The 26,752-nt window shown below is 47.0% G+C and overlaps 1 protein-coding gene across 1 annotated transcript; it reads left to right on the forward strand.

Annotated features, from left to right (window-relative positions):
- Positions 1-1,783: 1,783 nt before the first annotated feature.
- Positions 1,784-26,435, forward strand: LOZ57_002449 (uncharacterized protein; the record flags this gene model as incomplete). Its single annotated transcript, XM_049251520.1, has 11 exons — positions 1,784-2,335; positions 2,388-2,804; positions 2,856-3,158; positions 3,223-11,110; positions 11,166-12,379; positions 12,435-12,731; positions 12,786-20,742; positions 20,800-21,179; positions 21,230-21,890; positions 21,953-23,571; positions 23,625-26,435. 11 exons carry the CDS (start codon positions 1,784-1,786, stop codon positions 26,433-26,435), a joined length of 24,099 nt encoding a protein of 8,032 aa, XP_049109325.1.
- Positions 26,436-26,752: the final 317 nt, after the last annotated feature.

The following is a 26,752-nucleotide window of genomic DNA, read 5'->3' on the forward strand; positions in this document are numbered from 1 at the left end:
GGAGATCGCCGGTTCGAAGGCTTTGACTGCTGTCTGTGCTATTCCTGGGCACGTCCGATGCCCTTGTACGGCGGAGCCTGCACAGAGTTCTATGTTTAGCATGTCAGCTTCTTCGGCGGAGAGGAGAGGGACCACTGGCAGCGCCGGAAGTATCTGTCTTTGTACGAATGTTGGGCGGTTCTCCGTATACAATTGTCGTACAATGCATGCATGCGACATTCCACTGTTCCTAAATTCAAAAGTTCTTCGTCATGGCACCCGGAGCGTGGAAGATCTGGCCAAGTTTTGGCGCAAAAGTGTGACAATGCCGGCAAATTAGAATTTAAAGTACGGATAGCAAAAGTTTACTGTCAGAGTGATCGTCGCTAGGAGGCGCTAGCCTCGTGTCCATTGGAGCTGCAAGTCTGCAAGTCTCCGCCGAGCTGGGGCCATGGGTACTGTGGCTGTAAAGGCGTGATACGGGCTTCTCGCCTGGATCCGGCCTGCCAGATGCACAGGCCAAGTCGCTGATGGTGGAACCTGCCAAGGACTCCTTCAAACAGGCGAATTGGCGGAACTTGCTACTTATTTATACGGAGTACTATCTCAGGCTAATGTTGTGTGGTTAGTAAGTCAGACGGCCTCTCGTGCTTGAACACCCAACTCTCGCGCCGACAATTGTAATATGCACTGGTTTATAAGTAACTTAGGATAGAAACTGGGAAGGTTGAGTGAATGCCGGGGCGTTAATGTTGTTTGCTTCTCAAGCCTGTTAAGCCATGAGGAGCCCACGCTGGCCAAGTGAAAAAAGGAACTACCAGGCACAGACATCGTTCGACTCGGAATGCACTGCACAGAGGGGTACGGAGTACAAGCGCACACCGACAAAGCAAATGTCTTCCAGAGGCATAAAGGGAGGATTTGTAAAAAGAAAGGTGAAACCAAAAATGGCTGTCTCGGGTGTCGATCTGTCCCGGTATGGGACAATACGTGCTAGTACTTGAAAGATACTCTGCCTTGGGCGAAGGGCAGGAGGACTTGCGATGGGGAACCTTGACGGGGTTGTATCAGTATGGGGAGCAAGCCATCTGCCCTGTCTTCTCGACTATACGAGCCTGTTTCTATCCTCAGCCATCATCCCTGCTCAACGACAGAACTTTAGCCGGACCACTGTTCGGGGTTTCCAAAGGTTAGGCCATTCGATTTGAAATAGAAGTAAATACTGTTTCTGCGGCGGAATGCCGATAATGCATATGTACCCCTTGCGATAGAATCTCCGAGGTTAATTTCGCCGTCGCGTTCTCTTTCAGCTTCTATTTTTTCTGTATGTGACCACTTTTGACACTTCAGCCGGACCTTGAAATCGTCCTTCTTCTACTTGTCACGCCAAGCAATATCATCACCAAACAGCTGCTGCAGTACAGCACTGGTATCCTCAATCCTATCCTTTGGCGCATTCTGAAGATTCTGGCGCCTCGAATGCCCATCCCTCCACCAAAAGCTGCAGCTCAAGCTACATTATCTTGTATCCATCCAGCAAAATCCAAGCTGAACGACACCTCGTGCTAGCGACATATAAAAGCCCTTTTGAAGAATAATTTGAGTTGTATTAATAGAACAACTCCCCCGCGCAATTGAGCCCAAGCTCAATTTTCGTTTGATGCCGATAGACCGCGTATAGACATACTCTAATATAATTCAGCCCTCCGAAATAAACAGATGTGAGTACCGGGCAGCTTTGGTAGTGAGAGCTTCTGCTAAGTTAGTAACGGGAGAATAAAAAACCCCGCATCTACTAGAAGACATGACAGGTTCTGGGAATCAGCATGAGTCTGCCGAATATTGGCGCCATCACTTGGAAGAATTGTCTCCGTGTCAATTCCCCAGGCTTGGAGCCAAAGGCGTCCAGCGCACTAAACGTCCCATGACCGTTCGAATGAGCCTGCAAGACTCGATAAAGCTGCAGGAGATATGCAGTTCTGGAGCGATAGCGTTGCCCGCAATTTTGCGCGCCGTCTGGGCGCTGGTGCTTAGGTGTTATACCGACTCGGAGGACGTCTGTTTCGGGTACCAGGAAACAGGTTCCGGGCAGGCGAACTCTAGCAGCATGGCGGTTGCGCGCTTGAAATTTTCGGATGAAATGACTTTAGATGAGCTTGTTGAGGCGGCGAAAGGTGAGTATACCCAAAGTCTCCCCCACCATAGTTACGTATCTTCTGGAAGCTTTAATGCCGTAAAAATGGGCCAGCAACGGCCATTCAATACCGTTCTGGTGTTGCGAACGCTGGCTAATGTAGGAAAAACCATTTCATCTCCGGCTGCGGCCGGTCCATTCAATGTGATGCTTCCCGAGGATGTACGATAGTCCCATCACCATGCGTCGTTGGGTTCGATTCTAATCTTCACAGTGTGCCGTCAGAATCCTTGTTAAGCAAATTAACGGCACCGTCAGCATGTTTCTGGAATGGTGGAATTCTGAAATGAATATGGATCAAGCATTGGATGTTGCAAGCACCTTTGACAAAATCCTAACCACCACACTAAATTCCCCTCAAGAGAATATCTGCCAGTTAGATGCATTCACAGGCCATCATATGAAGCGAATCTCGAAGTGGAACAGCAAACCTTTGGAGAAAGTCAACAAATGTATACACCAAGTTTTCCAGGACCAAGCGAGCCGTCGACCAGACGCAGAGGCTATCTGTGCGTGGGATGGCAGCTTCAGCTATAGAGAGTTTGACGAAGTGACGTCTCGCCTGGCGAATCACTTAGTTTCCATGGGTGTGGGCCCGGAGGTTCGAGTTCCTTGCTGTTTTGAGAAATCGGTAGGTTCAACCACAGTCCACTCGTGGTAGCCTGATCTAAACAAAAAGCAGAAATGGTATCCTGTTGCTGCATTCGCAGTGATGAAAGCAGGGGGGGCGTTTGTTCCGCTTGACCCTTCGCACCCAATCCCACGCCTGCAGTCTTTAATTAATAAACTCGAAGCATCCTTACTCCTGTCATCTGCCGAACACCTGGATCACCTGTCGCAAGTTCTTGAAGCTGTCATTCCCATTGACGAGACTCTTATCGAGAGTCTTCCCCTGGTAGGAAAGCGCCAGGAATATGTCCCACGCTGCGAGCCAGAGAACGCTGGTTACCTAATTTTTACATCCGGCTCGACCGGCGAGCCAAAGGTAAGCCGTGTGCCCTGCTGATTATTTTCGGGCACGCCGTTGGTATAGCTAACAAGGTAATAAGGGAACTGTTATCGAGCATACGGCGTATGTTTCCGGCGCAACAGCGCATGCGCCGATACTAAGGATAACGGCAGACTCCCGCTGCCTTCAATTTGCTGCCCACACATTCGATGCTTCCCTAGTGGAAATGGTCACTCCGCTACTCGTCGGGGGGACGGTGTGCATCCCCAGCGAGGAGGCACGGATGAACGACATTGTCGGCGCGATCAATGCGATGGGTGTCAACCACGCGACGCTCACGCCGTCTTTCGTCACCTTCATCGCACCCGCCCAGGTCCCCAGCCTAGCCACGCTGATCCTGGCGGGCGAGGCGATGTCGCAGTCGCACGTTGATGTGTGGTCGTCGCGGATCACGCTCATCAACGGCTATGGCCCAACCGAAGCGTCTGTGTGCGCCACCACCAATGCGCACGTGACGCCTAGCTCGGACCCCAAGGACATTGGCTTCCCCGTTGGGCTGCATTGCTGGGTTGTGAATCCAGATGACCACGACCGCCTTGTCGCGCCTGGATGTACGGGAGAGTTGCTTTTGGAGGGCCCGAGTCTTGCGCGGGAGTATCTTGCAAACCCTGAGAAGACGAACGACGCGTTTATTTATGGCCCACGCTGGGCCCAGCCCTTGCCAGACGGCACCCGCCGGCGGTTCTACAAGACGGGTGACTTAGTTCGCTATAATTCCCCCCAGGGCTCATTCAACTATGTCGGACGCAAAGACACCCAAATCAAATTTCATGGCCAACGGGTTGAGCTTGGCGAAATCGAGCATCATGTCGTCGCCGACCCGAGTGTCAAGCATGGTTTGGTGTTGTTTCCCAAAACTGGCTGCTGCAAAGGCCACATTGTCTCCATATTCACCCTGACTGATAATTGTGCTGTCGATGGCTCGCCAAATCCAGACACCTTGCGACTGGTAGACAGGGCTATACGAGATCCGCAAATCGAAGCAATCAGACAGCGTCTGAACACGCGTCTGCCGTCGTATATGGTCCCTAGCATTTCAATATGTGTCCAGTCGCTCCCGATGCTGTCATCCCGGAAGTTGGATCGCAAGGCTGTGTCGAAATGGGTAGACAGTGTTGAAGATGAACTGTTTCTTCAAATAGCACCCGTCGAGACCACAACTGATGACCATGGAGAGGCTGCCAACAAGGTCGAAGATCAGATTAGAAATATATGGAGTCGCGTGCTTAATTTCCCTCTTAATCGAGTTGGGCTAAACCAAAGCTTCTTAAGCTTGGGTGGCGATTCCATTACTGCCATGACCTGCATGGGTCAATGCAAGAAGGTCGGCCTTGGATTCACCGTCCAAGAAGTTCTCAGAAGCAAATCTATCAGAGAGCTTGCCGCCTGTGCAAAAGCAATTGCCCAGGCAATTGACTACAAGGAAGAGGTCGATTATCTTTTTGACCTCACGCCTATCCAACAATACCACTTTCAAGTACGAACCGAAGGTCAAGGGTATTTTAACCAGAGTTTCTTCTTAAAGCTCTCCCAGCCTACATCGGAGGCCAGTCTCCGTCAAGCCGTTGGAGCTATTGTCGAACGCCATTCGATGCTTCGTGCCCGTTTTAGTAAGGATGATGTGACTGGACAGTGGAAGCAGCGTATTGTATCAGACATAGCTTCATCATATCGACTTCGTACACACAAAATCCGATCTCGGGCTGGAGCGGATGCCGCCATCGCTGATAGTCAGAATTCAATGGACTCACGCAGCGGGCCGCTCTTCACGGCTGATCTTTTTGACGTGGATGGAGGGGAACAGCTTCTTTCTATGATAGGCCACCATTTGGTCATCGATCTAGTTTCATGGCGAGTCATACTTGAGGACCTGGAAGAACTACTCCTGAACCCCCAGAATCCTTCCTTGGCAGCAAAGTCTATTCCATTCCAGACTTGGTCAAAACTTCAAATAGACCATTGTCAGGACATTGATTTATCCAAGGTTATCGCCGCGGCGGATATTCCAAGTGGTGACTTTGCATATTGGGACGTTGACCCGCACCTTAACACTTATGGTGCCGCCGCGTGTGAAGGCTTTGAGATTGATACCACACTGACATCTCTTCTTTTGACGGAATGCCACGATTCTCTACGTACTGAGCCGGTTGATATTCTCGTAGCTACCCTTATCCATTCATTCTCTGAAACTTTCCCAGATCGTGTCGTGCCTGCCATTTACAATGAAGGTCATGGTCGTGAGACTTGGGATGACTCGATCGATATTTCTCGCACAGTTGGCTGGTTCACAACTGTGTATCCCGTTTTTGTCCCAGCTGTATCTTCCGATAAGATTACTGACACTGTTATGGCTGTCAAAGATATTCGTCGTCGTGTTCCCGGAAATGGGCGGCCATATTTTGCTGGTCGATTTCATACCGCCGACGGAAGGTCCAAATTCAGCCACCATGCTCCAATGGAAGTGTCATTCAACTATCTCGGCCAATATCAACAATTGGAGCGTAACGATGCCCTTTTGCAACCTGTCGATGAAATGGCAGGTGAAGCTAGAGAGGCCGGGGGCTCCGCTGATTATGATAAGATAACACCACGGTTCGGGCTCTTTGAGATTTCTGCCGTAGTCGCCAGCGGAAAACTACGCTTTGCATTCACTTTCAACCGAAACATGAAATATCAACCTGCCATACGGCAATGGGTTTCGCAATGTCAGCATAATCTCCGTCGGGTGGCTGACGAACTCGTATCTATGACACCTCGTGTCACACTTAGCGACTTTCCATTACTGTCGCTCACATATAAAGATCTTTCCGCCCTGGAGACAGAGAAATTGCCACAAATCGGTGTGTCTAGCATCAATGATATGGAAGATGCTTACCCATGCTCGCCGATCCAACAAGGATTGCTTATCAGCAGTACAAAAGATGGTGCGGTCTATGCTGTTCAAGGAACCTTTGAAGTTCAGCCTCGGGGTTCTGATAAAGTCGATATGGATCGTCTTGCTTCGGCTTGGCTACAGGTGGTGGCACGTCATCCAGCACTTCGGACTGTATTCTTGGAAGACTTAACAGCTGATGGACTCTACAACCAAGTTTGTTTGAAGAAAATAGACGCTGAATTGCTTCGCTTACGGTGCCATGATGATGAAGATGTGGTCCCAACTTTTGAAAAGCAAGAGCCCACCAATTATGAAACCAGAAAGCCGCCCCATAGGTTCAGTATTTGCCAGACGTCACGCCAAAAAGTATTTTGTCGCATTGAAATGAGTCACAGTATTATGGACGGTGCCTCTATATCAATCATATTCCGCGATCTCGCCGTGGCCTACGCTGGAAAACTCGCTGAACAGCCAGCAACGGGTTTCGGCAAATTTATTGGGTATCTTCAAGAGCAACCTGCGTCGAAAGGCATCGATTTCTGGAGTGCTTATCTCAGTGGTGTTGAGCCATGTCACTTCCCAACTTTAAATGATGGCCGCAGCTCTGATAAGACCCTTCAGACATTGCGACTTGAATATAAGAAGCTGAAAGATCTCCAGAGTTTCTGCGATACAAATGGACTCACCCTCTCGAATGCGATAAATACTGCTTGGGCACTGACCTTGCGGGTATATATTGGCTCTGATGAAATGTGTTTTGGGTATATGTCCTCCGGTCGTGATGCCCCCATTCCTGGGATTGAGGATGCTGTCGGCCCCTTCATCAACATGCTTGCCTGCCGTGTTAATATGCCAGCTGAAGCCCCTCTCCGAAAAATCCTGGAGGATGTTCAAAAAGATTATATGGATAGCCTTCCGCATAAACACGCATCCCTTGCCGAAGTTCAGCACGCCTTGAAGCTCTCGGATACAGCTCTTTTCAATACATGTGTTTCTTATCGACGGCTCCCACCAGCAACAGAATCGGAACAAATTATCGACTTTGTTAGCCACTGTCCAATTCATGATCCAACGGAATATCCAGTTTCCTTGAACATAGAGGTTTCTGACGTTGAGGTTGCTATTGACCTTGACTACTGGACCGATTCCATTTGTGACCGACAGGCCGCTAGTATTGCTAACACATTTGTTCGTTGCCTGGAGAACATAGCTTATAATTCTGAACAGGCAGTCGGGCAGCTTGATAATGTGAGCATACAAGATTATGAAGCGATTTGGTCCTGGAATAAATCAATCCCAGACACTATCAAAAAATGTGTCCATGAAGTTGTGGCTGAAATGACAGAAACTCGCCCGGATGCTCCCGCCATCTGTGCTTGGGATGGCGAATTTACTTACCGCGAACTGGACGAAGCTTCCACAGTCCTAGCAAACTACCTTGCAGCATTGGGGGTCGCTCCCGAGACCTTTGTACCTATTTGTTTCGACAAATCCGCCTGGACCATCGTTTCCATGCTTGCCGTGTTGAAAGCAGGTGGCGCCTGTGTACCTCTAGATGCCACACACCCAAAGGATGCTCTTGAGTACAAAGTTATGGACTGCGGTGCCGAGCTTGTCATGGCATCTCCTCAAAGAGCCGCTATGTTTGAAGACATCACCCCATATGTCGTTGCAGTTGACGCAGAACTTTTGGAGCAGATTTCGGGGTATGATGAATTTTATGGCACACGGGCGTCCTACACGAATCCTTGCTTTGTTATCTTTACTTCAGGAAGTACTGGAAAGCCAAAGGGCGTTGTTTTAGAGCATCGTTCGATAGTGACAAGCGCTGAAGCCCATGGCTCTGCCCTGGGAATCGGTCCTGACACCAGAATCCTGCAGTTTTCTGCTTATACATTTGACAATAGCTTGGAGGAAATGTTCACTACCCTCATGCGAGGTGGTTGTGTTTGCGTTCCCTCCGAAGAAGATCGATTCAACAACCTTGCTGGAGCCATCAATAGACTGAATGCCAATTTTATGGACCTCACGCCCACAGTGGCTTTACTTCTTCGCCCTGCCGATGTCCCCTGCATTAAATCATTGGCCGTTGGTGGTGAGGCGATGACAAAACGAGTCAAAGAAATATGGGGCTCGATTCCAATCCACAACCAATACGGCCCTTCAGAGTGTTCAATTAACTGTACTCACAACCCAGACTCTGCTGCTGCGGACGTATCCAGCATTGGAAAGAGTGTTGGAAGCGTGTCTTGGGTTGTTGACCCTATAGACCACAATAGGCTCGTTCCTGTTGGGGCTGTCGGCGAGTTACTGGTTGAAGGACCTATTGTTTCGCGGGGATACCTCAATGATCCGGCAAAAACCGCCAAAGCATTTATTACAAGCCCTCTGTGGACTGAGAAAGACCCAATCCTACGGACTGATCATAGTAGGCGAATGTATAAGACTGGTGACCTGGTGCGCTATGACAGCGATGGGTCTATTATTTACATCGGCAGAAAAGACAACCAGGTCAAGCTCAACGGACAGCGTATTGAGCTTGGAGAAATTGAACACCATGTTAAAGTCAACCTACCAGAATCTGCCCAGTCCGCAGTACAATTAGTTGTTAGGGATGGTGCTAAAGCTCTCGCTGTTTTCTTGTGTACCACAGCTGCAACGGTTACTGACTCCGATGGTATTCTTCTTCCTATGACTGACACTGTTCATGATACTGCCAGTGCCCTTGAGTCGGCCCTATCTGCAGCCATTCCTACCTATATGGTTCCCAGTATGTTTATTCCGGTATCAAAAATGCCTCTAACAGCATCCGGGAAACTCGATCGACGTGCATTATCTCGTGTTGGACAAACAATGTCTGATGAGCAAGCATCTACATATAGACTTGCAGGCAGCAGCAGCAGCACCAAACCTCCCACAACTGACACAGAGAAGACACTCCAACATCTGTGGGCTTCGATTTTGTCTAAATCAACCGATGTTATTGGGGTAGATGACAGTTTCTTCCAGCATGGCGGTGATTCCATTGGGGCAATGAAGCTTGTCAGTGCTGCTCGCTTAAAAGGTCTCAGTCTGTCGGTAGCAACCATCTTTCAAAAGCCAACACTTTCGCAAATGGCTGCCAGCTGTCACGGCTCTCCCAAGCAACCTGGGAACCTGAATGGAGCCATAGGCCAGCGGGCAATCGAGCCATTTTCTCTGCTTCCTAGAGATACATTGGTCAAAACCTTGCTACAGGAAGTAGCTGATATTTGCGATATCGAAATCGACTCTGTGCAAGATATTTACCCTTGTACTTCAATCCAGGGAGGGTTGGTTGCTTTATCAAGCAAACAGCCTGGAGCATATGTGGCACAGAACATCTTCAAGCTACCATCTGACATAGATTTCAAAAGGTTCAAGAATGCTTGGCAAGCTGTCGCGGATGCTGATGCCGTCCTTCGTACCCGCATTGTTTTCACCGAGGAACTTGGCTTTCTGCAAGTAGTCATCCGTGAGCACCTCCCGTGGCATTCTTTCAATTCCATGGGGGATCTTGCGGATGAACATCGTAACTTGCCTGCCTGCGATGGAGGAGCACTATCTCGTTATACAATTATTGGAGAGAATTCTCGTTCACCACAATTCGTTTGGACTGTTCACCACGCGTTGTATGATGGATGGAGCATTCCGACTCTACTAGATAGAGTCGCTGCTTGCTACCGTAATCTCAATAGTCTTACAACAGTGAACACACCATTTTCAGCCTTTATTCAATACCTAAGCTCCATCGATCCAAAATCATCCGATGATTTTTGGAGATCCCACTTGGATGACCCAAAATGCACTGCTTGGCCACGGCTTCCGAGCCCCCAATACCAGGTGAATGCACGAAATAAGGCTTCTCGAGTCTCTAGTATCGAACCAGTTTCATCTAGGGAAACTACAGTTGCCTCCATTATCCGGGCGGCCTGGGCACTTATTACCTCCCTCTATTCCTACTCTGATGATGTTATTTTTGGGGAGATGCTTACGGGTAGAGATGCCCCAGTACCTGGAATTGAGGATATGATTGGCCCAACCTTCACTTCTATTCCCTCTAGGATTCATATAAATCGCGATCTTACTGTGAACGGTTTCTTAAAGGATGTTCAGGATCAGTTCGTGAAAGCAATGCCACATCAATTTACTGGCCTGCAAAATATCAAGCGACTTGGGTCCGATGCTGCTATGGCTTGCGACTTTCAAAATCTTCTTACAATTACTCAGGATGCTGACGAATCTGCCAACGGGTTTTGGAATATGACCAGTTCTGGGACCACTGGGAGCAATTTCTTTTCCTATCCTTTGAATATTTCCTGTACAATTGCTAAATTGGATATACGCATCGATGCCCATTATGACCCTGATATCATCCCCAAATGGCAAGTTGAGAAACTTTTGACTCATTTAGACACATTCTTGAGACGACTGGCTTCAAGTGATCATGCCCAGACTGTACTGGGTGACTTGAATCTCATGGAATGCGATGACCTAGGCGCTATTGAAAAGTTGAATGCAAATGGAGCGACTGTCTATAACCGGTGTATTCATGATATGGTTTATGATCAGGTTCGTTCTAATCCTGATTCTCTTTCTCTTGATACTTGGGATGGCACTTTCACATTCAAAGAGCTGGACGAGATGTCGACAAACCTGGCCCACGATTTAATCAACCTAGGGGTGTGTTCAAGCCCAGAAGTCTTTGTTCCGCTTGTCTTCGAGAAATCGGCATTTATGGTCATTGCTATGCTCGGTGTGCTAAAAGCGGGTGGTGCATTTACTCCTCTGGATCCAGCGCACCCTGTTTCTCGACTCCAGGAAATTACATGCGATCTTGGGGCTACTTTAGTGCTGTGTAGCCCCAAGTATAAAGACCTTAGTAGGAACTTGGCTCCTAAGACGCTTGCAGTCGATATGAAATATCTCCAATCACTTCAATCAAGAGGAGCACCTCTTCCGTCGATTCCTCCAAGCAATCCAGCCTATGTTATCTTTACCTCTGGGACAACAGGAAAGCCTAAGGGTATTATAAGTAAGTTGCCATCTAAAGTTATATATCCCTAGCTACTCGCTTACAATCTTTGTAGTTGAACATCGTAACTTCTGTTCTAGCGCCATGGCTCATGGCCCTGTTCTTTTCTTTAAGCCTAAAAGACGAGTGCTCCAATTTGCTTCTTTTACTTTTGATGCCAGTCTTTTGGAAACACTCTCCGCCCTTATTTTTGGGGCTTGCGTATGCATTCCGAACGATTTCGATCGATTGAATGACATACAAGGATTCATTAATAAGATGAATGTCGACTGGGCAGAATTTACACCATCTTTCATTCACCTTTTAACGCCGGAAGATGTTCCTAACCTCAAAACTGTCTCCCTTGTTGGTGAGGCTCTATCTGAATCTCATATTCTCACATGGGCAAATAAAGTCCAACTTGTGAACGGTTATGGCCCTACTGAGGCTTCGGCACTTGCTGTTGTGAATAATAAAATTACCACTAAAACGAGTCCTGTTAATATCGGACAACAGTTAGACCGGTGTTGGATCGTCGATGCGCGGAATCATAATAGGCTTGTTCCAATTGGGGCAGTCGGGGAGCTTCTTGTGGAAGGCCCTACTGTTGGCCGATGCTACTTAAACAATCCGGAAAAAACCGAAGCGGCCTTCATCATGAACCCAAAATGGACCCAAGAAACTCCATCCAACACAAGAAAGATGTATAAAACGGGTGATCTTGTGAGGTATAGTGGTGACGGATTGATGGACATCATTTATATTGGCAGAAAGGATACCCAAACTAAAGTACGAGGACAGAGACTTGAGGTGGATGAAGTAGAACACCATCTCCGAGCTGACCAGGCCGTTTCAAACTGCTTGGTGACGGTTCCTTCGAAGGGCCTCCATGCGAAGAAACTGGTTGCAGCTGTCTTTTCGACAAATATTGTTAAACCAGACTCTTCTGAGAGATTGGCAATCGAAACTTCCAAGGCCGCACTATCAGATCTGTCTCTTATTCGAGAACGCTTACGCCGTCGACTTCCACCGTTCATGGTTCCGACTAGATGGGTTTGTTTCAAGGAAGTGCCCATTATGCCGTCTGGAAAGCTCGATCGGCGCCAGATAATCAGGTTCATCGAGGGACTAGAAGAGAGGGACGAACCATCCCCTTTGGTCGTCCAAGAAAAGGAGGCTAAAGGCATTTCTACAATTGATGTTGCAGCGGAGCTACAAAAAGTTTACAGTTACGTGCTTAAGTTATCCTCCGAGGAAGTTGAAGCAGAAAACTCCTCATTTTTGCATCTCGTACGTTCATATTTGGATCAGTAAAGTGCAATTTTAAGCTAACTCTTTTTTCCAGGGCGGTGATAGCATATCTGCCATGCAGGTCATGGCAAAATGTCGGTCTAATGGTCTTTCTGTGTTAGTACAGGACATCATGCAAGCTAAATCGATCAAAGAGTTGGCAAGCAAAGTAAAACCCTCGAAGTTTGGTCCAAAGATCAGAATTACGGATAAAGTTGAGACGACAGAAAAGGAAAGGGTAGCTGAACCCATTCAAACTGTGAATATTGGCCAGGAGCTCCAAAAAGTCTGGAGTCATGTCCTTAAATTACCACTTGAGGAAGTTGACATGGAGTCATCGTTTTTGCACTTGGTACGATAGTTTTCCCCGGCGAGATTGACGTCAATTATTCTAACTCATTTCTAGGGTGGTGATAGCATATCCGCCATGCAAGTTATGGCAAGGTGCCGCTCTCAGGGTATTGACGTGGCTGTTCAAGACATTATGCAAGTGAAGTCCATTGCTGAGCTCTCCACGAAAACTAAAGTTTCCGGCACCGCAATGCCAGCTAGAATTGTTGACAAAAATGCTGTCACTAATCTTAAAAGTGGGAACCCATTTAATCTATCCCCTATCCAACAGCTCTATATGGAATGTGTTGGCGAAAACTGGCAACAATTCAACCAGAGTCTGCTGATGCGATTGGCCTCCCAACGCCTACCAGAAGACGTTGCGAAAGCTCTTGACACATTGATTACAGCTCATCCAATGCTACGCGCCCGATTTTTTAAAGCTCATTCCGGCAAATGGCAACAAAGAATAAGCAGTGAAGTGTCAGAATCTTATCGCCTCCGTGTCCACCATACTGTTCCCAGTCAAATCCAGTCCTTGATAGAATCTAGTCAAAAATGCCTTGATATTGAGAATGGCCCTCTCTTCGCAGTGGATATTTTCCACTTTTCTGATGCAGACAGCCAAATTTCTTTCATCGCCCACCATCTAATCGTTGACGTTGTATCCTGGAACACTATCCTCCAAGACCTTGAGGACGCCCTTGTAGGGTCTCAACTTACATCTCGTGATTCTACTTCTTTTCAGCAATGGTGTGAACTACAGGATGAAGATGCTCAAACACAATATTTGGAAACAGTGCTCCCCTTGTGGGATGTTCCCCAGGCTGATTTTGAGTATTGGGGCATGGCTGATACTCCAAACCTGAACGGGGACGTTCTCACAGAAAAGTTTGAGCTAAGCTTAAGGTCTACAAGTGATTTATTGACACCATGTCGCAAAAGCAGTAGCTTTGAGCCCGTCGACGTAATTCTTGCTGCCATGCTTCTTTCATTTCGCCAGGTATTCTCGGACAGAGAAACAACTCCCGCAGTTTACAATGAAGGACATGGACGGGAACCATGGGATGCCAGCACGGACATTTCATCTACTGTCGGGTGGTTCACCACAATGAGTCCTGTCTATCTTCCAACGGACGCTGATGTGAGCGGCGCGAATGGCTTTTGCGACCTTATTCGCTGGGTGGCGGATTTCCGGCGCCGCATGCCTGGAAAAGGAAGGCCATACTTTGCCTACCGATTCCTTACGGAAAATGGGCGAGGTAGATTTGGAAATCACTGGCCTATGGAGTTGTGCTTTAATTATCTCGGCCAGATGAAACACAACGAAGAAAGTAATGACATCCTTCAACCCATTGGAGGCGCAGGAGGACAATCTGTTAACACCCTTTCCGACATTGGATCGAAGGTTCCACGGTTCTCCCTGATCGACATATCTGCCGTTATTAAAAACGGTAGAATGTTGGTTTCTTTTGACTTTAATACGAAAATGAAGCGAAGAGCCTCTATTCTAAAGTGGATCTCTGGCTGTCATGACCTCTTGATCGAAGCGCCACTAGCCTTGGAGAAGCTGAGCCGCCAATCTATAAAAGATTTCCCCTTACTCCCTATTACATATGGTGGCATGACTAAACTAGAAGTCCAACTCCCGGAAATCGGGATCTCGTCCATGGATGAAATCGAAGATATATATCCACCTTCCCCAGTTCAGCAAGGCATTTTGATCAGTCAGCTTAAGGACCCAAGGAAATACGCGTTCCACTTTGCTTTTGAAGTGAAATCTAATCGCAAAGGCCACCTCGTGGATCCTCATCGGTTAGAAAAAGCATGGCAGGCCGTAGTGTCCCGGCACTCTTCTTTACGAACCGTCTTTATTGAGAGTATCGATACCAAAGGCCTTCTGGATCAAGTTGTTTTGAAAAATGCCAAAGGAATAACGCTTTTTGTGGAATCAAAGTCTGCAGAAGATGTATTCGCTGATACTGACGCTTTCGACTGCAGCACAAACAGATTGCCCCACAGATTCACTATTTGCAAGAGTTTTGACCGCCGGGTCTTTTGCAGGATTGAGATAAGCCATGCAATATCAGATGGCACATCCATGGGACTTCTACTTGGAGATCTTACCACGGCTTACGAAACCGAAACCGCTCTTCCACACGGACCAGCGTATAGCGATTTTATCAAATATCTTCAGTCAACGCCGAAAGTAAACGGCCTCCAATACTGGAGGAACTATCTTTCTGGTATCGAGCCATGCCTTTTACCTTCCCTTGCGAAATTTCCTCGCCACTCTAGCAGATCGGCCGGTGAACACGTCTTCACTATTGACCAAGGTTCCCAGCTTCGAAGCTTTTGCAGAAAACATGGTTTGACTCCTGCAAATGTACTCCAAGTTGTTTGGGGCCTAGTGCTACGTGCCTATATTGGAACAGATGAAGTCTGCTTCGGAGTGGTATCTTCTGGACGAAATGTCCCTGTTTCTGGTGTTGAAGATGCTGTTGGGGCTTTTATCAATATGATAATCTGTCGCCTCGTACTTTCCCCGACCACTTTGCTGGACAACGTTTTACAAAAAATACAAACAGATTTTGTCAATAGCATGGATCATCAGAGCTGCTCACTTACCGAAGTGCAACATGATCTCGGTTTGTCTGACACGTCCTTGTTTAACACGGTCTTTACCTTTCAGAAAAGCTCGACCTCCCTCTCTACCGATCCCGTTATCTCCTTTGATCATCTTACTTCAACAGACCCTAATGAGTTTAATATTTCTATCAATGTCAGCCTTCTTGACTCCTCCCTGGTCATCGGACTTGGATATTGGTCGGACACAGTTTCTGATGAGCATGCGGTCTATATATCCAAAACCTTCGAGCACATCCTAAGAACAATCATTCAAGACGGTGGCTGTAATCAGATGGTGGGAGAACTTGATCTTTTTGGTGAACACAGCAGCACTCAAATTCGTTCTTGGAATAATCAGTCTCCGAAGGTGGTTAATAAGTGCGTACACAGCCTTATCGAACAACAAGCGCTGCTTAGACCTAGAAACACCATGGCGGTGAATGCATGGGATGCAAGTTTCACGTATCTTGAACTGAATACCCTTACATCCCGTTTAGCGGCGCATTTGACTACTATTGGGGTTGGCCCAGACGTCTATGTACCCCTTTGCTTTGAAAAGTCAGCTTGGACAGTTGTGGCTCAGCTAGCAGTTCTTAAAGCTGGCGGGGCATTCGTACACGTTGACCCTGCCCATCCAGAAAGCAGATTGCGCATGCTGATCGATGATGTTGGAGCAGACGTTGTTATATGTTCTCCGAAGTACAGCCAAAAGGCGTCAAAGGTGTCAAACAGAACATTTGTTCTCGACCCGACAACTATTCGAAATATTCAGGATGATCAAACCCCTGCTACTTCGAGCGCCCGACCGTCGGATGCAGCTTATGTTATATTTACTTCTGGGACTACCGGGCGTCCAAAAGGGACCATTATCGAGCACGGAGCAATCTGTACCAGTGCTCTGGCTCATGGTGAGGGCTTATTGATGGACAGCTCTTCTAGAGTTTTTCAATTTGCCTCTTACACCTTCGACGCTTCAATCGTGGAGATCCTCACTTGTTTGATTATGGGGGGTTGTGTTTGTATTCCAAGTGACGAAGAGCGCTCGGACGACCTTCCAAAAGCTATCACGCAGTACAAAGCTAGCTGGATGGTCGTGACTCCATCTGTTCTGAGCACAATGAAACCAGAACAAATCCCAACCATGAAAGTCATTGCCATCGGGGGAGAAGCAATGTCAGAGAAAATCATGGAAGAATGGAGAGGTGGCCCAGCCATACTTAACGTTTACGGCCCCACAGAAAACTCCGTTGTCTCTTCTGCCAGCCTCAAGGTTGATAGAGATGGAGTCACACAAGATGAGAATCGATCCAACATCGGGTATGCTCTTGGGTGCAGAACCTGGATAGTGGATGCCAATAACTATAACCGTCTAGTTCCAGTGGGCGCTATCGGAGAACTTATCTTGGAGGGTCGCATGGTGTCTAGAGGATATTTGAACAACCCTCAAAAAACCGCGGAAGCTTTCATAGAAAACCCCGAATTTACTGAAGACAGTCGCTTCCGTGGTCTGTTCTCTCGGAGCTGGCGTATGTATCGCACTGGCGACCTTGTTCGATACAATCCTGATGGAACCATCAACTTTATATCCCGTAAAGATACCCAACTTAAGCTCAATGGTCAGCGAATCGAGCTGGGTGAAATCGAATATCACTGTAAAGCAAGTCTTCCGGATCAAACTCAAGCCGCGGTGGAATTAGTTGTGCCCTCCGATCGAGCTAAAAAGACTCTCGCCGTGTTCTTTTCTGTTTCTACCACAGCCAGCAACCTCGGGGCGTTGGTAAAAGCCGATGGCACAGCTTCTGATGAATTACTGGTTCCAATGAATGATGATATGAGATCTATGGCGAACGCTCTAGAAACAAGTCTGGGGTCTTCTATTCCGACTTATATGATTCCTCATCTTTTCGTTCCAGTGTCGAAACTTCCTTGGACATCCTCTGGGAAGCTTGATCGAAATCGCCTTCGAAATAGCGTCCAAGACTTGTCGAAAGATTCTGTTCGCTCCTTCAGATTGAGAATATCAATGGGTAATCGTGCTGCAGCCTCAGGAACAGAAAAAATCTTACAGAGCATGTGGGAGAAAGTTCTCGACCTTCCCTCGGGCTCTGTTTCCACTGGAGACAGCTTTTTCAGACTTGGTGGCGATTCTTTGGCCGCCATGCAACTTGCCGGGGGAGCCCGCTCGCAGGGTATTTCTCTAACGTTCGTGAATATTTTCAAATGCCCTATATTGGCAGATATGGCCCGCACCTGCGGCACTGCCAAGGGAGATTTACAGGCCGACGTGAAGCCGTTTGAGCTCATACAAGAAACCGAGTCTGTCGACAAACTCAAACAGGAGGCTGCTGAACTTTGCCGTGTGGATGAGAGTGATATTAATGACATCTACCCAGCAAGTTCGTTACAGGAAGGGTTTATCACACTTGCTGTTAAACAACCTGGTGCCTATGTCGCAAAAAATGTGTTTCGGCTTGGTGCTACCGTTGATGTGATCAAGTTTAAGGCTGCCTGGCAAGCAGTTGTGCAGGACTTGGATATGTTGAGGACTCGTATCGTTCACTCTGCGTCCTCTGATTTTATTCAAGTTGTTCTCAAACATGAAACTATTTGCTGGAATTCTTACTCGAGTTTGACATCCATTTCTAACGAAGCTATTCAACTACCCTCCCATAATGGCGGACGATTGGCTACCTTTTCGATCGTGGATGATTTGCCGTCTGCTACTCGATACTTTGTTCTCACTATCAGCCATGCTATCTATGACGGCTGGAGCTTGCCGCTGATGCTTAAAAGGGTTGAAAACGCTTACTTTGGGCAAGAGTCTCTTCAGGCGCAAACAGCCTATGTGAAATTCATTCAATATTTGACCCAGGCAGATATTGTTGCGTCTGAAAACTTTTGGAGATCCAAGTTATCTGGAATATCCTCTGTCAACTTCCCAAATGTCTCATATTCATATAATGAGCAACATTCAACAACTCGGACTATTTCAAGCTGTACAAAATTACCTACACGCAAATCCGGTGATATTACTGTTCCAACTATTATCAGAGCGGCGTGGGCCTTGCTCGTTGCCGGACACACGGCAACAGATGATGTGTGTTTTGGTGAAACCCTCACTGGCCGGAATATTGATGTCCCTGGAATTGCTGATATCGTTGGCCCAACCCTCACAACGGTTCCAACCAGAATCCAAATCAATAGGACTGCTACCCTCTCATCGTACTTAGGGCAGGTGCAACAGGATAGCACAGATAGTGTTTCTCATCAACACTTTGGCTTACAACGCATAAAACGACTTGATGGTGATGCTGCGGCAGCATGCGATTTCCAGAACCTGTTGGTTGTCCAGACAGCCCAGGAGCAAATCAAAGAAAGTTTCTGGAATTTCCATAACAATGACGATGATCAAGACTTCTTTACCTATCCACTTGTACTAGAATGCAGCGTTGATGGTACATATGTGAAGACAATTGCTTACTTCAAAGAGAACGCCATGAGTAGCTGGCAAATGGAACGAGTGTTGGGCCAATTTGGTTCCATCATGAAGCAACTTATCAACAAACTTGAGAGTCCAGAGGCAACAGTCAAGGAGATCGATATTTTCAGCCTTGAGGACAAAGAAATCGTTTCGTTCTGGAATCGACCAACACCATTGGTGGTTAATGAATGTATCCACGACATTTTCACCAGTCGGGCAGATTCTCAACCCGATTCACCTGCAGTTTGTGATTCAATGGAAGAATTGACCTACGAAGAGCTTCAAGACTATTCATCCCGTCTCGCACTGCACTTGGTTGGCATGGGCATCGGCCCAGAAGTCCTTGTTCCAGTTTGTCTTGATAAATCCGCTTGGGCAGTCGTTACTATCATGGCTATTCTGATGGCCGGAGGAGCCTTCGTCCCATTGGATCCGGGACACCCTCGTTCACGACACCAAGAAATACTAGAGGAGACCAATGCCAACGTTGTTCTCTGCTCATCGAAATACCATGACAGATTTGCTAAATTAGTAAGAGATGTTGTGATCATCGACAAAATGTTTTTTAGCCAGCTTCCCCGGCCTCGCAGCTGCGCTGAACTTCTTGGACGAGCAAAGCCGGAAAATACAGCCTATGTGATATTCACATCTGGCAGTACCGGCCGTGCTAAAGGCGTAGTAATTGAGCATAGATCCTATAGCAGCAGCTCGGCAGCATTTGGACCGGCAGCCCTCATGAACTCTCAGTCTCGCGTTCTTCAATTCGCCTCGCTCTCCTTCGATGCTTCTGTTATGGAAATACTAACACCACTTACCTTGGGCGGCTGCGTCTGCGTTCCCAGTGAAGAAGAAAGACTCAACAAAACCGCTAAAGTGATCCAAAGAATGAAAGTGACCTGGGCTTTACTAACACCTTCTGTTGCCAATATTATTGATCCTAACTCTGTCCCGTGTTTGGAAGTTTTGGTTTGTGGCGGCGAAGCTTTGTCTCCAGAAGTCATCTCAAAATGGTCCGACAAAGTCCAGTTAGTCAATGCTTATGGGCCATCTGAAGCCTCAGTGGTGGCGACAATAAATTCCAATGTCTCTTTTGAGAAAAATCCAACATGTATCGGCTTTGGAACCCCGGCAACCACCATTTGGGTTCTTGACCCGGTTGACCATAATAGGCTTGCTCCATTAGGTGCAGCTGGTGAACTAGCACTTGAAGGGCTAACTCTTGCACGTGGTTATCTCAAAAATCCTCAAAAGACTCAAGAAGCTTTTATCGAAGCCCCAGATTGGACAGCGCAGTTCCCCTGTAGTGCTTCGTCCGCCCGCCGTATTTATAAAACTGGAGATTTAGTGAAGTATAACCCCAACGGTTCTATTGAGTTCATTGGTCGCAAAGATAATCAAGTTAAGATTAACGGACAACGAATGGAACTTGGAGAGATAGAACATCGCCTGGATACTGATTCCCGAATCAGACATGTGCTTGTTCTCATGCCAAAAGGTGGGCGATGCAAAAAGCGACTCGTTGCTGTGGCTTCTCTTGATACGCTCTTCTCAGAAGCTCCGGCTTTGTCGAATGGCGATCTAGAAGTTGTGACGGATAAGAGGTTCAAGGATGAAATCCGTTCCCAACTAAACAAAATACAAGGAAACCTCTCCAGCCAGCTACCTCCGTTTATGGTTCCCCAAATATGGGCCGTTGTCAAAGCAATTCCATTGCTTGCTTCCGGAAAACTTGATCGAAAGAAAGTGGGCTCCTGGGTTGAAAATATGGATGGTCGCCTATACGAGGAAATAATGGGGATTGAGGGCAAAGATGATACTCCTATCCGAGCCCACGGAATGGCAAAAGTTCTACAACAGATTTGGTCCACAGTTCTTAATATCCCCCTTAACAAGGTCAAGTTAAACCAGTCATTCATGAGCCTAGGTAAGAGCAAAGCCCCAAATCTAACATTATTAACAACTCTAACTTATAGCAATATAGGAGGCGACAGCATAACGGCGATGAGTGTTATGTCCCGGTGTCGAAGGGAAGGAATCAGCCTCTCCCTACATGATGTGCTACGATGCAAATCAATACTTAACCTTGTAGAAAGTGTTGGAGCCACTGTTTCTGTCATCCAAAAAGAAGAGATCATCAATGAGCAATTTGGACTCTCTCCAATTCAACGGTTGTTTTTTGCGTCATCCAACTCCCACAGTGGCCGTGAACGCTTCAATCAGAGCTTCTCATTGCGGTTAAGCAGACAAGTGCATTCAAGCCAATTGCAAAAGGCAATCGAGGCAATCATTGGCCAACACTCTATGCTTCGAGCTCGTTTTAGTCAGGGCGCCTCTGGCATTTGGCAGCAAATGATTACAGATGTATGTGACAACCCATGCCCATGTATATTGCTCCTTTCTAACCGAAATAGGATATCAACCGGTCGCATCGATACCGAGTACATGACCTAAACGACCATAATGATCTTTCGGCAATAGTTGCGGATTCTCAAACAACTTTGAATGTCGAACATGGCCCTGTCTTTGCAGCTGACCTTTTCAATATTCGAAACAACAACCAGCTCCTATTCCTAGCTGCCCATCATCTATGTGTTGATATGGTTTCGTGGCGAATCATTCTTCAGGACATTCAGGACTATCTCGAAACGGGATCACTATCAGTCGAAAAGCCACTTTCTTTCCAAGCTTGGTGTGCAATGCAAGCAGATCACTGCGAGAAACATAAATCTGCAGGGGTTCTTCCATTTGATGTTACTCCATCCAACCTTCGGTATTGGGGGATGGAGAATAGGAGCCCAACCTATCAAGATGCGGAACAGCGAACCTTCCAGGTCGATAAAGAAACCACCAATATGGCGCTTAAAAATTGTCATAAGGTGTTCCAGACAGAGCCTATTGATCTGTTCCTGGCTATCATTGCTCACTCCTTCAGTCGAGTGTTTTCTGATAGAGAAATTCCCACCCTGTTTAACGAGGGCCATGGGCGTGAAACATGGCAAGACTCCCTGGACATTTCTCGAACTGTAGGCTGGTTTACTACAATATGTCCTACCCATATAGCCGTCGAATCTGGTAAGCTTGCTATGCTTTCGTTCATAATTTTCTTTTGATACTTTGTCGCTAACCAGATGCAGACGATGTGGTGGACACGTTACGTCGAACCAAAGATATCAGGAGAAAAATTTCTGATAATGGAAGATCGTACTTTGCTCAGAGATTTCTTACCTCTGCCGGCAAAATTAATGCGGACATTCCGATGGAAATCCTTTTTAACTATCTAGGCAGAATGCAGCAACTTGAGAGGGATGATTCACTCCTTCAACAGTTCGACTTCACCTCCTCGGAAGAGGATATACTGACTACTAGTGATGTTGGACCAGATACCAAAAGATTTGCGTTATTTGAAGTGTCTGCTATCGTTCTTGATGATCAGATTCAATTTTCGTTCACGTTTGACCGCACTATGAAACGCATCACAGATATTATACGCTGGGTTGATGAGTGCAAAAGCACACTCAGAGAAACCGTTTTGCGCTTAGCTCATAGTACTCCCGAACCCACGCTTAGCGATTATCCTCTTCTTCCCCTTTCTTACGAAGGTCTAAAGAAGCTCGTCAGGTCAACTTATCCCAAGGCACGCGTTTCTCAATGTGATCAAGTCGAAGATATATATCCATGCTCGCCAATGCAAGAGGGTATATTGTTGAGTCAGCTACGGGATCCAAATTCGTACCTTTTCAATTGCATTTTTGAAGCCAAATTCAAATCGACAAAGCATCAAATCGACCCCGATAAACTATCCGGCGCATGGTTGAAAGTCGTACAACGCCATGCAGCACTCAGAACGGTGTTTGTCGACAGCGTATACAGGGGTGGTACATTTGATCAGCTGGTCCTGAAACGAGTGGACAGCGGAATTGTGTTTGTCAACTGTCACGACTCTGAAGCTATTACAAAACTAGACGCCATCACTTTGAAGGATAACAACTTCAAGAAGCTGCCGAAGCTTCCACATCAGCTTGCCATCTGCAAAACACAAAGTGGCAGAGTGCTGATCAAAGTTGAGATTAACCACGCAGTCATCGATGGTGGGTCGGTCGGTATCCTGATGCGTGACATGGTTGCAGCCTATGAAGGACGGCTTCCAAATGGTCCGGGTCCGCTCTACAGCGATTATATCAAGTTCATCAGAACACAATCTGCCGACGCGGATGTGAGGTTCTGGAAGCAATACCTTGGTGGAATCAAGCCCTGCCACTTGCCTACACTACATATGAAACGTGACAGGCACCTGTCCACTCTTGAGTTGAATTTCCATCAGTTCTCTGAGTTACATGCTTTGTGCGAAAAACTGAGGGTGACTTTAGCTAATGTCATACACACTGCGTGGGCCTTCGTTCTTAAACGTCATACTGGCTCCGATGACGTCTGCTTTGGATATCTTTCTGCTGGACGAGATGCCCCCGTTGAGAATATTCAAGACACTATTGGCGCCTTTATCAATATGCTCTGCTGCCGGGTACAATTTTCTCGGACTTTAACCATAGAGGATGTTCTACGTACAGTGCAAAATGACTACCTTGCCAGCTTGCCCCATCAGCGCTGCTCTCTCGCCGAGGTTCAACACGAACTCGGACTTACAGGAAAGGCCCTGTACAACACCGCTATATCTATTCAGAATCATAGTAGATCCGGCGATGCCGTGGAAGAAAGTTTGATGTTTGATACTGTTTCTGCTCACGATCCTAGCGAGGTAAATTGCTTTACATCTCCATTCAGGTATTTTCTGCTAACCGTTTAATCTAGTTCGCAGTAACTGTCAACGTTGAGACGGCTAAGAATGACGAAGCGGTTGTGTTTAGATACTGGAGTGACATCATTTCCGACGCTGAAGCTAAGAAATTGGGAGGTTTCATGTCCCAAGTTCTTACCAGCTTTCTTACCAGATCAACCGAACACATAAGCTATTTTGACCATATGGAAAGTCCTGAACAACAATTAGTTCAATCATGTCGCGAATTGATTAAAGTCCCAGACACGCCCCTAGAGACCCCAAGGATTCTAAACGCGCCTGAGACCTTTATTAATGAGGAACGTGAATCCTATTATCCACAAAACCCGAGTGGAAGCTCCAATGGCCTAAGAAAGGTAGTAGACTCTTGTGTTCGCGAAGTTATCCAACAAATGCTACAAAGCGGCACTTTGAATGGTTCCAGCCCCGACATATCTGGCATCATGGACCAAAAGATATCCGAGGTACTAAGTCAAAATCAAACACTGGCCAAGACTGCTTTCGCAAATACCAATGATAAGTTTTCATCATTCCATAACAACCCTCGTCTGGAGCTACCATCTACTGCGAACAACTCATACGACGGATTGAGCTACAATCCCAAGGATGATTCTGATGCCATTTCTATGGCTGGACAGATCAGGAGACGAGGTCGCTCAGCTGCAATAGAAAAAAAGCTGTTGGCTTTGTGGAGCTCAATGCTAGAAACAGAAGAGGACACGATTGCCCCAGAAGACAGCTTCTTCGAGCTAGGGGGCGACAGTCTTACTGCAATGAGGCTTGTTGGAGCCGCCCGCGAAGAAGGTCTCGCGCTTACTGTTGCCGATGTTTTCCGTAACCCTGTCTTCGAGGATATGGCTGCCATGATCAGAGTAACGAGCCTCCTTACAGCTTACAATGATGGGGACGGCGATGTTGATGGCGATAACGATTTAAGCGAATATCGGCGATCAGTCCCAGTGTTGCGATCAGCTGAAAAAAGTGAATTATATCAACGATTCTCATTGGTCAAAGCCACCAATATTGATGCATTCCTTCAAAGTAATATCTGCCCAAAGGTTGGTGTGTTTAAGGGTGGTATTGCCGATGTTCTACCTGCAACAGATTTCCAGGGGCTGGCCATTACGGGAACGCTATTAGATTCCAAGTGGATGCTGAATTATTTCTTCCTTGATGGAACTGGACCCTTGGATTTGAAACAGCTGAAGCTTAGCGTTTTCCGGCTTGTCAATGCCATTGACGTACTGCGTACAGTTTTCCTTCCCCACGGTGACCGCTTCCTACAGGTGGTCCTTCGCAAGATGCGACCTGACTTTTTCGTTTACGAAACCGAGTCAGATATGAACGAGTTTACTACCATGTTACAACAGCGTGACCGCGATCAAGGCCCCCGTCTTGGAGAACCGTTCTTCAATTTCACCGTAGTCAAACAAAAGGACACTGACTACCACCGGCTAATTTTCCGGATTTCCCATGCCCAGTACGATGGTGTTTGTCTTCCGAAGATTTTCATGGCCCTTCAATCGGCATACCAGGACGAAGCCCTACCTAGTATGCCCTCGTTCACTAACTATGTCCGTTCAACAGCTAGTACCATTACCTCTGATCACTATCAACACTGGAGGACTCTTTTGAAAGGTTCTCGCATGACCGAAATTGTACGCAGGCATGGTCCAAATTACCGCCGGTCCGCAGGTGAAACAATTCAGCTTACACAAACAATTCTCCTGCCAGCTATCGCCCATGGAAGTATTACTACTGCAACTGTTGTCAAGTCAGCTTGGGCGTTGGTTCTCGCACAGCTTTCGGCTCATCCAGACGTCGTCTTTGGCCATACCATTAGTGGACGTAATGCCACAATTCCTGGCGTGGAAAGCACAGTTGGACCATGCTTAAACATTGTTCCTGTTCGGGTACAATTCTGCGAAAATTGGACTGCCCTTGACTTACTCCGCCTTGTTCAAGACCAACAAGTCTCTAACATGCCTTACGAGGCACTTGGTTTCCGGGAAATAACAAAGCACTGTACAGAATGGCCTGATTGGACCAATTACACCACAGTTGTTCAACATCAAAATGTCAGCTACGGAAACGAAATGGAATTAGGCGGCAATACATATAAAGTCGGAGGTGTGGGTGCGGACGAGGACTTTGCTGACTTTTCTGTCGTGTCGACTCCAAAGGGCTCTGACCAATGCGAGCTCAGTCTTTCCTTCTCTCGAAACAGCGATATCACCCCGATTTTCGCCCAGAAAGTGCTCAACATGCTTTGCAACATTGCTACGAATTTCACTGCCAATCCCAGTTCGCCTCTTACGTCGCCTACCGAAATTACACAGCTTCCTCCGCAAACGCTTGATGAAACAAGTGGGCCAAATGATAGTTACTTCGTCTCATCGCAACTTCAAGGACTTAGCCGAGCCGACCTTCTTGTCCTCTCCGATGTCCTTAGCCGCAGCTGGCGTCAAGTGCTTGGGGATGATAACACTAATGGCCTCAACCTTGAATCCTCTTTCTTTGATCTCAACGGAGATATCATGGGACTGGCTCAGGTATCGTGGCTCCTAGAACAAGAAGGCTTTAAGGTACGAATCGAAGATCTGATAGACCACCCCACAATGCTGGGCCAAATGGCTTCGATGTGTGCTGCGAAAGTGGAGCAAGCTAAGATGAGTGCGTCATCTACAACGTCTTTAATTGATGAAGACACCTCTATTCCACCGACTCCCACCACTACTACTATGCAAAAGTCAGAGAAGAAATCGTGGCTGAAGACCATGGGTTTAGCAAGAAGAATGGTCAAACGTAACACCCGATCATCCTAAACATAAAAGGAGCTTGATCATTGATATAACAGCGAAGGCGATCACTTTGTTATATGTGTCTACACTTACAACTCTCATTATCTGCCGATCTTTACATCCCATCCACACTTTGTCTATAATTTAGCAAGCGCGAAGCTTTTTTTCATTGTATACACTCTTTTACTCAAATCTTTTATTACTTACTCCCTACCTAATGTTTCGATCTTTTGCACATACATGTATTTAGATATACTTTAGATTCCCTTGAATATTTTTGAACGAAATACTCGCGTCACCAGCCAAAATACGTGTAAAACAGCTACAAGCCACAGTTAAGC

This window comes from Ophidiomyces ophidiicola (genome assembly GCF_022830035.1).
Source record: "Ophidiomyces ophidiicola strain CBS 122913 chromosome Unknown scaffold_7, whole genome shotgun sequence".
In the NCBI taxonomy this organism is placed as follows: domain Eukaryota; kingdom Fungi; phylum Ascomycota; class Eurotiomycetes; order Onygenales; family Onygenaceae; genus Ophidiomyces; species Ophidiomyces ophidiicola.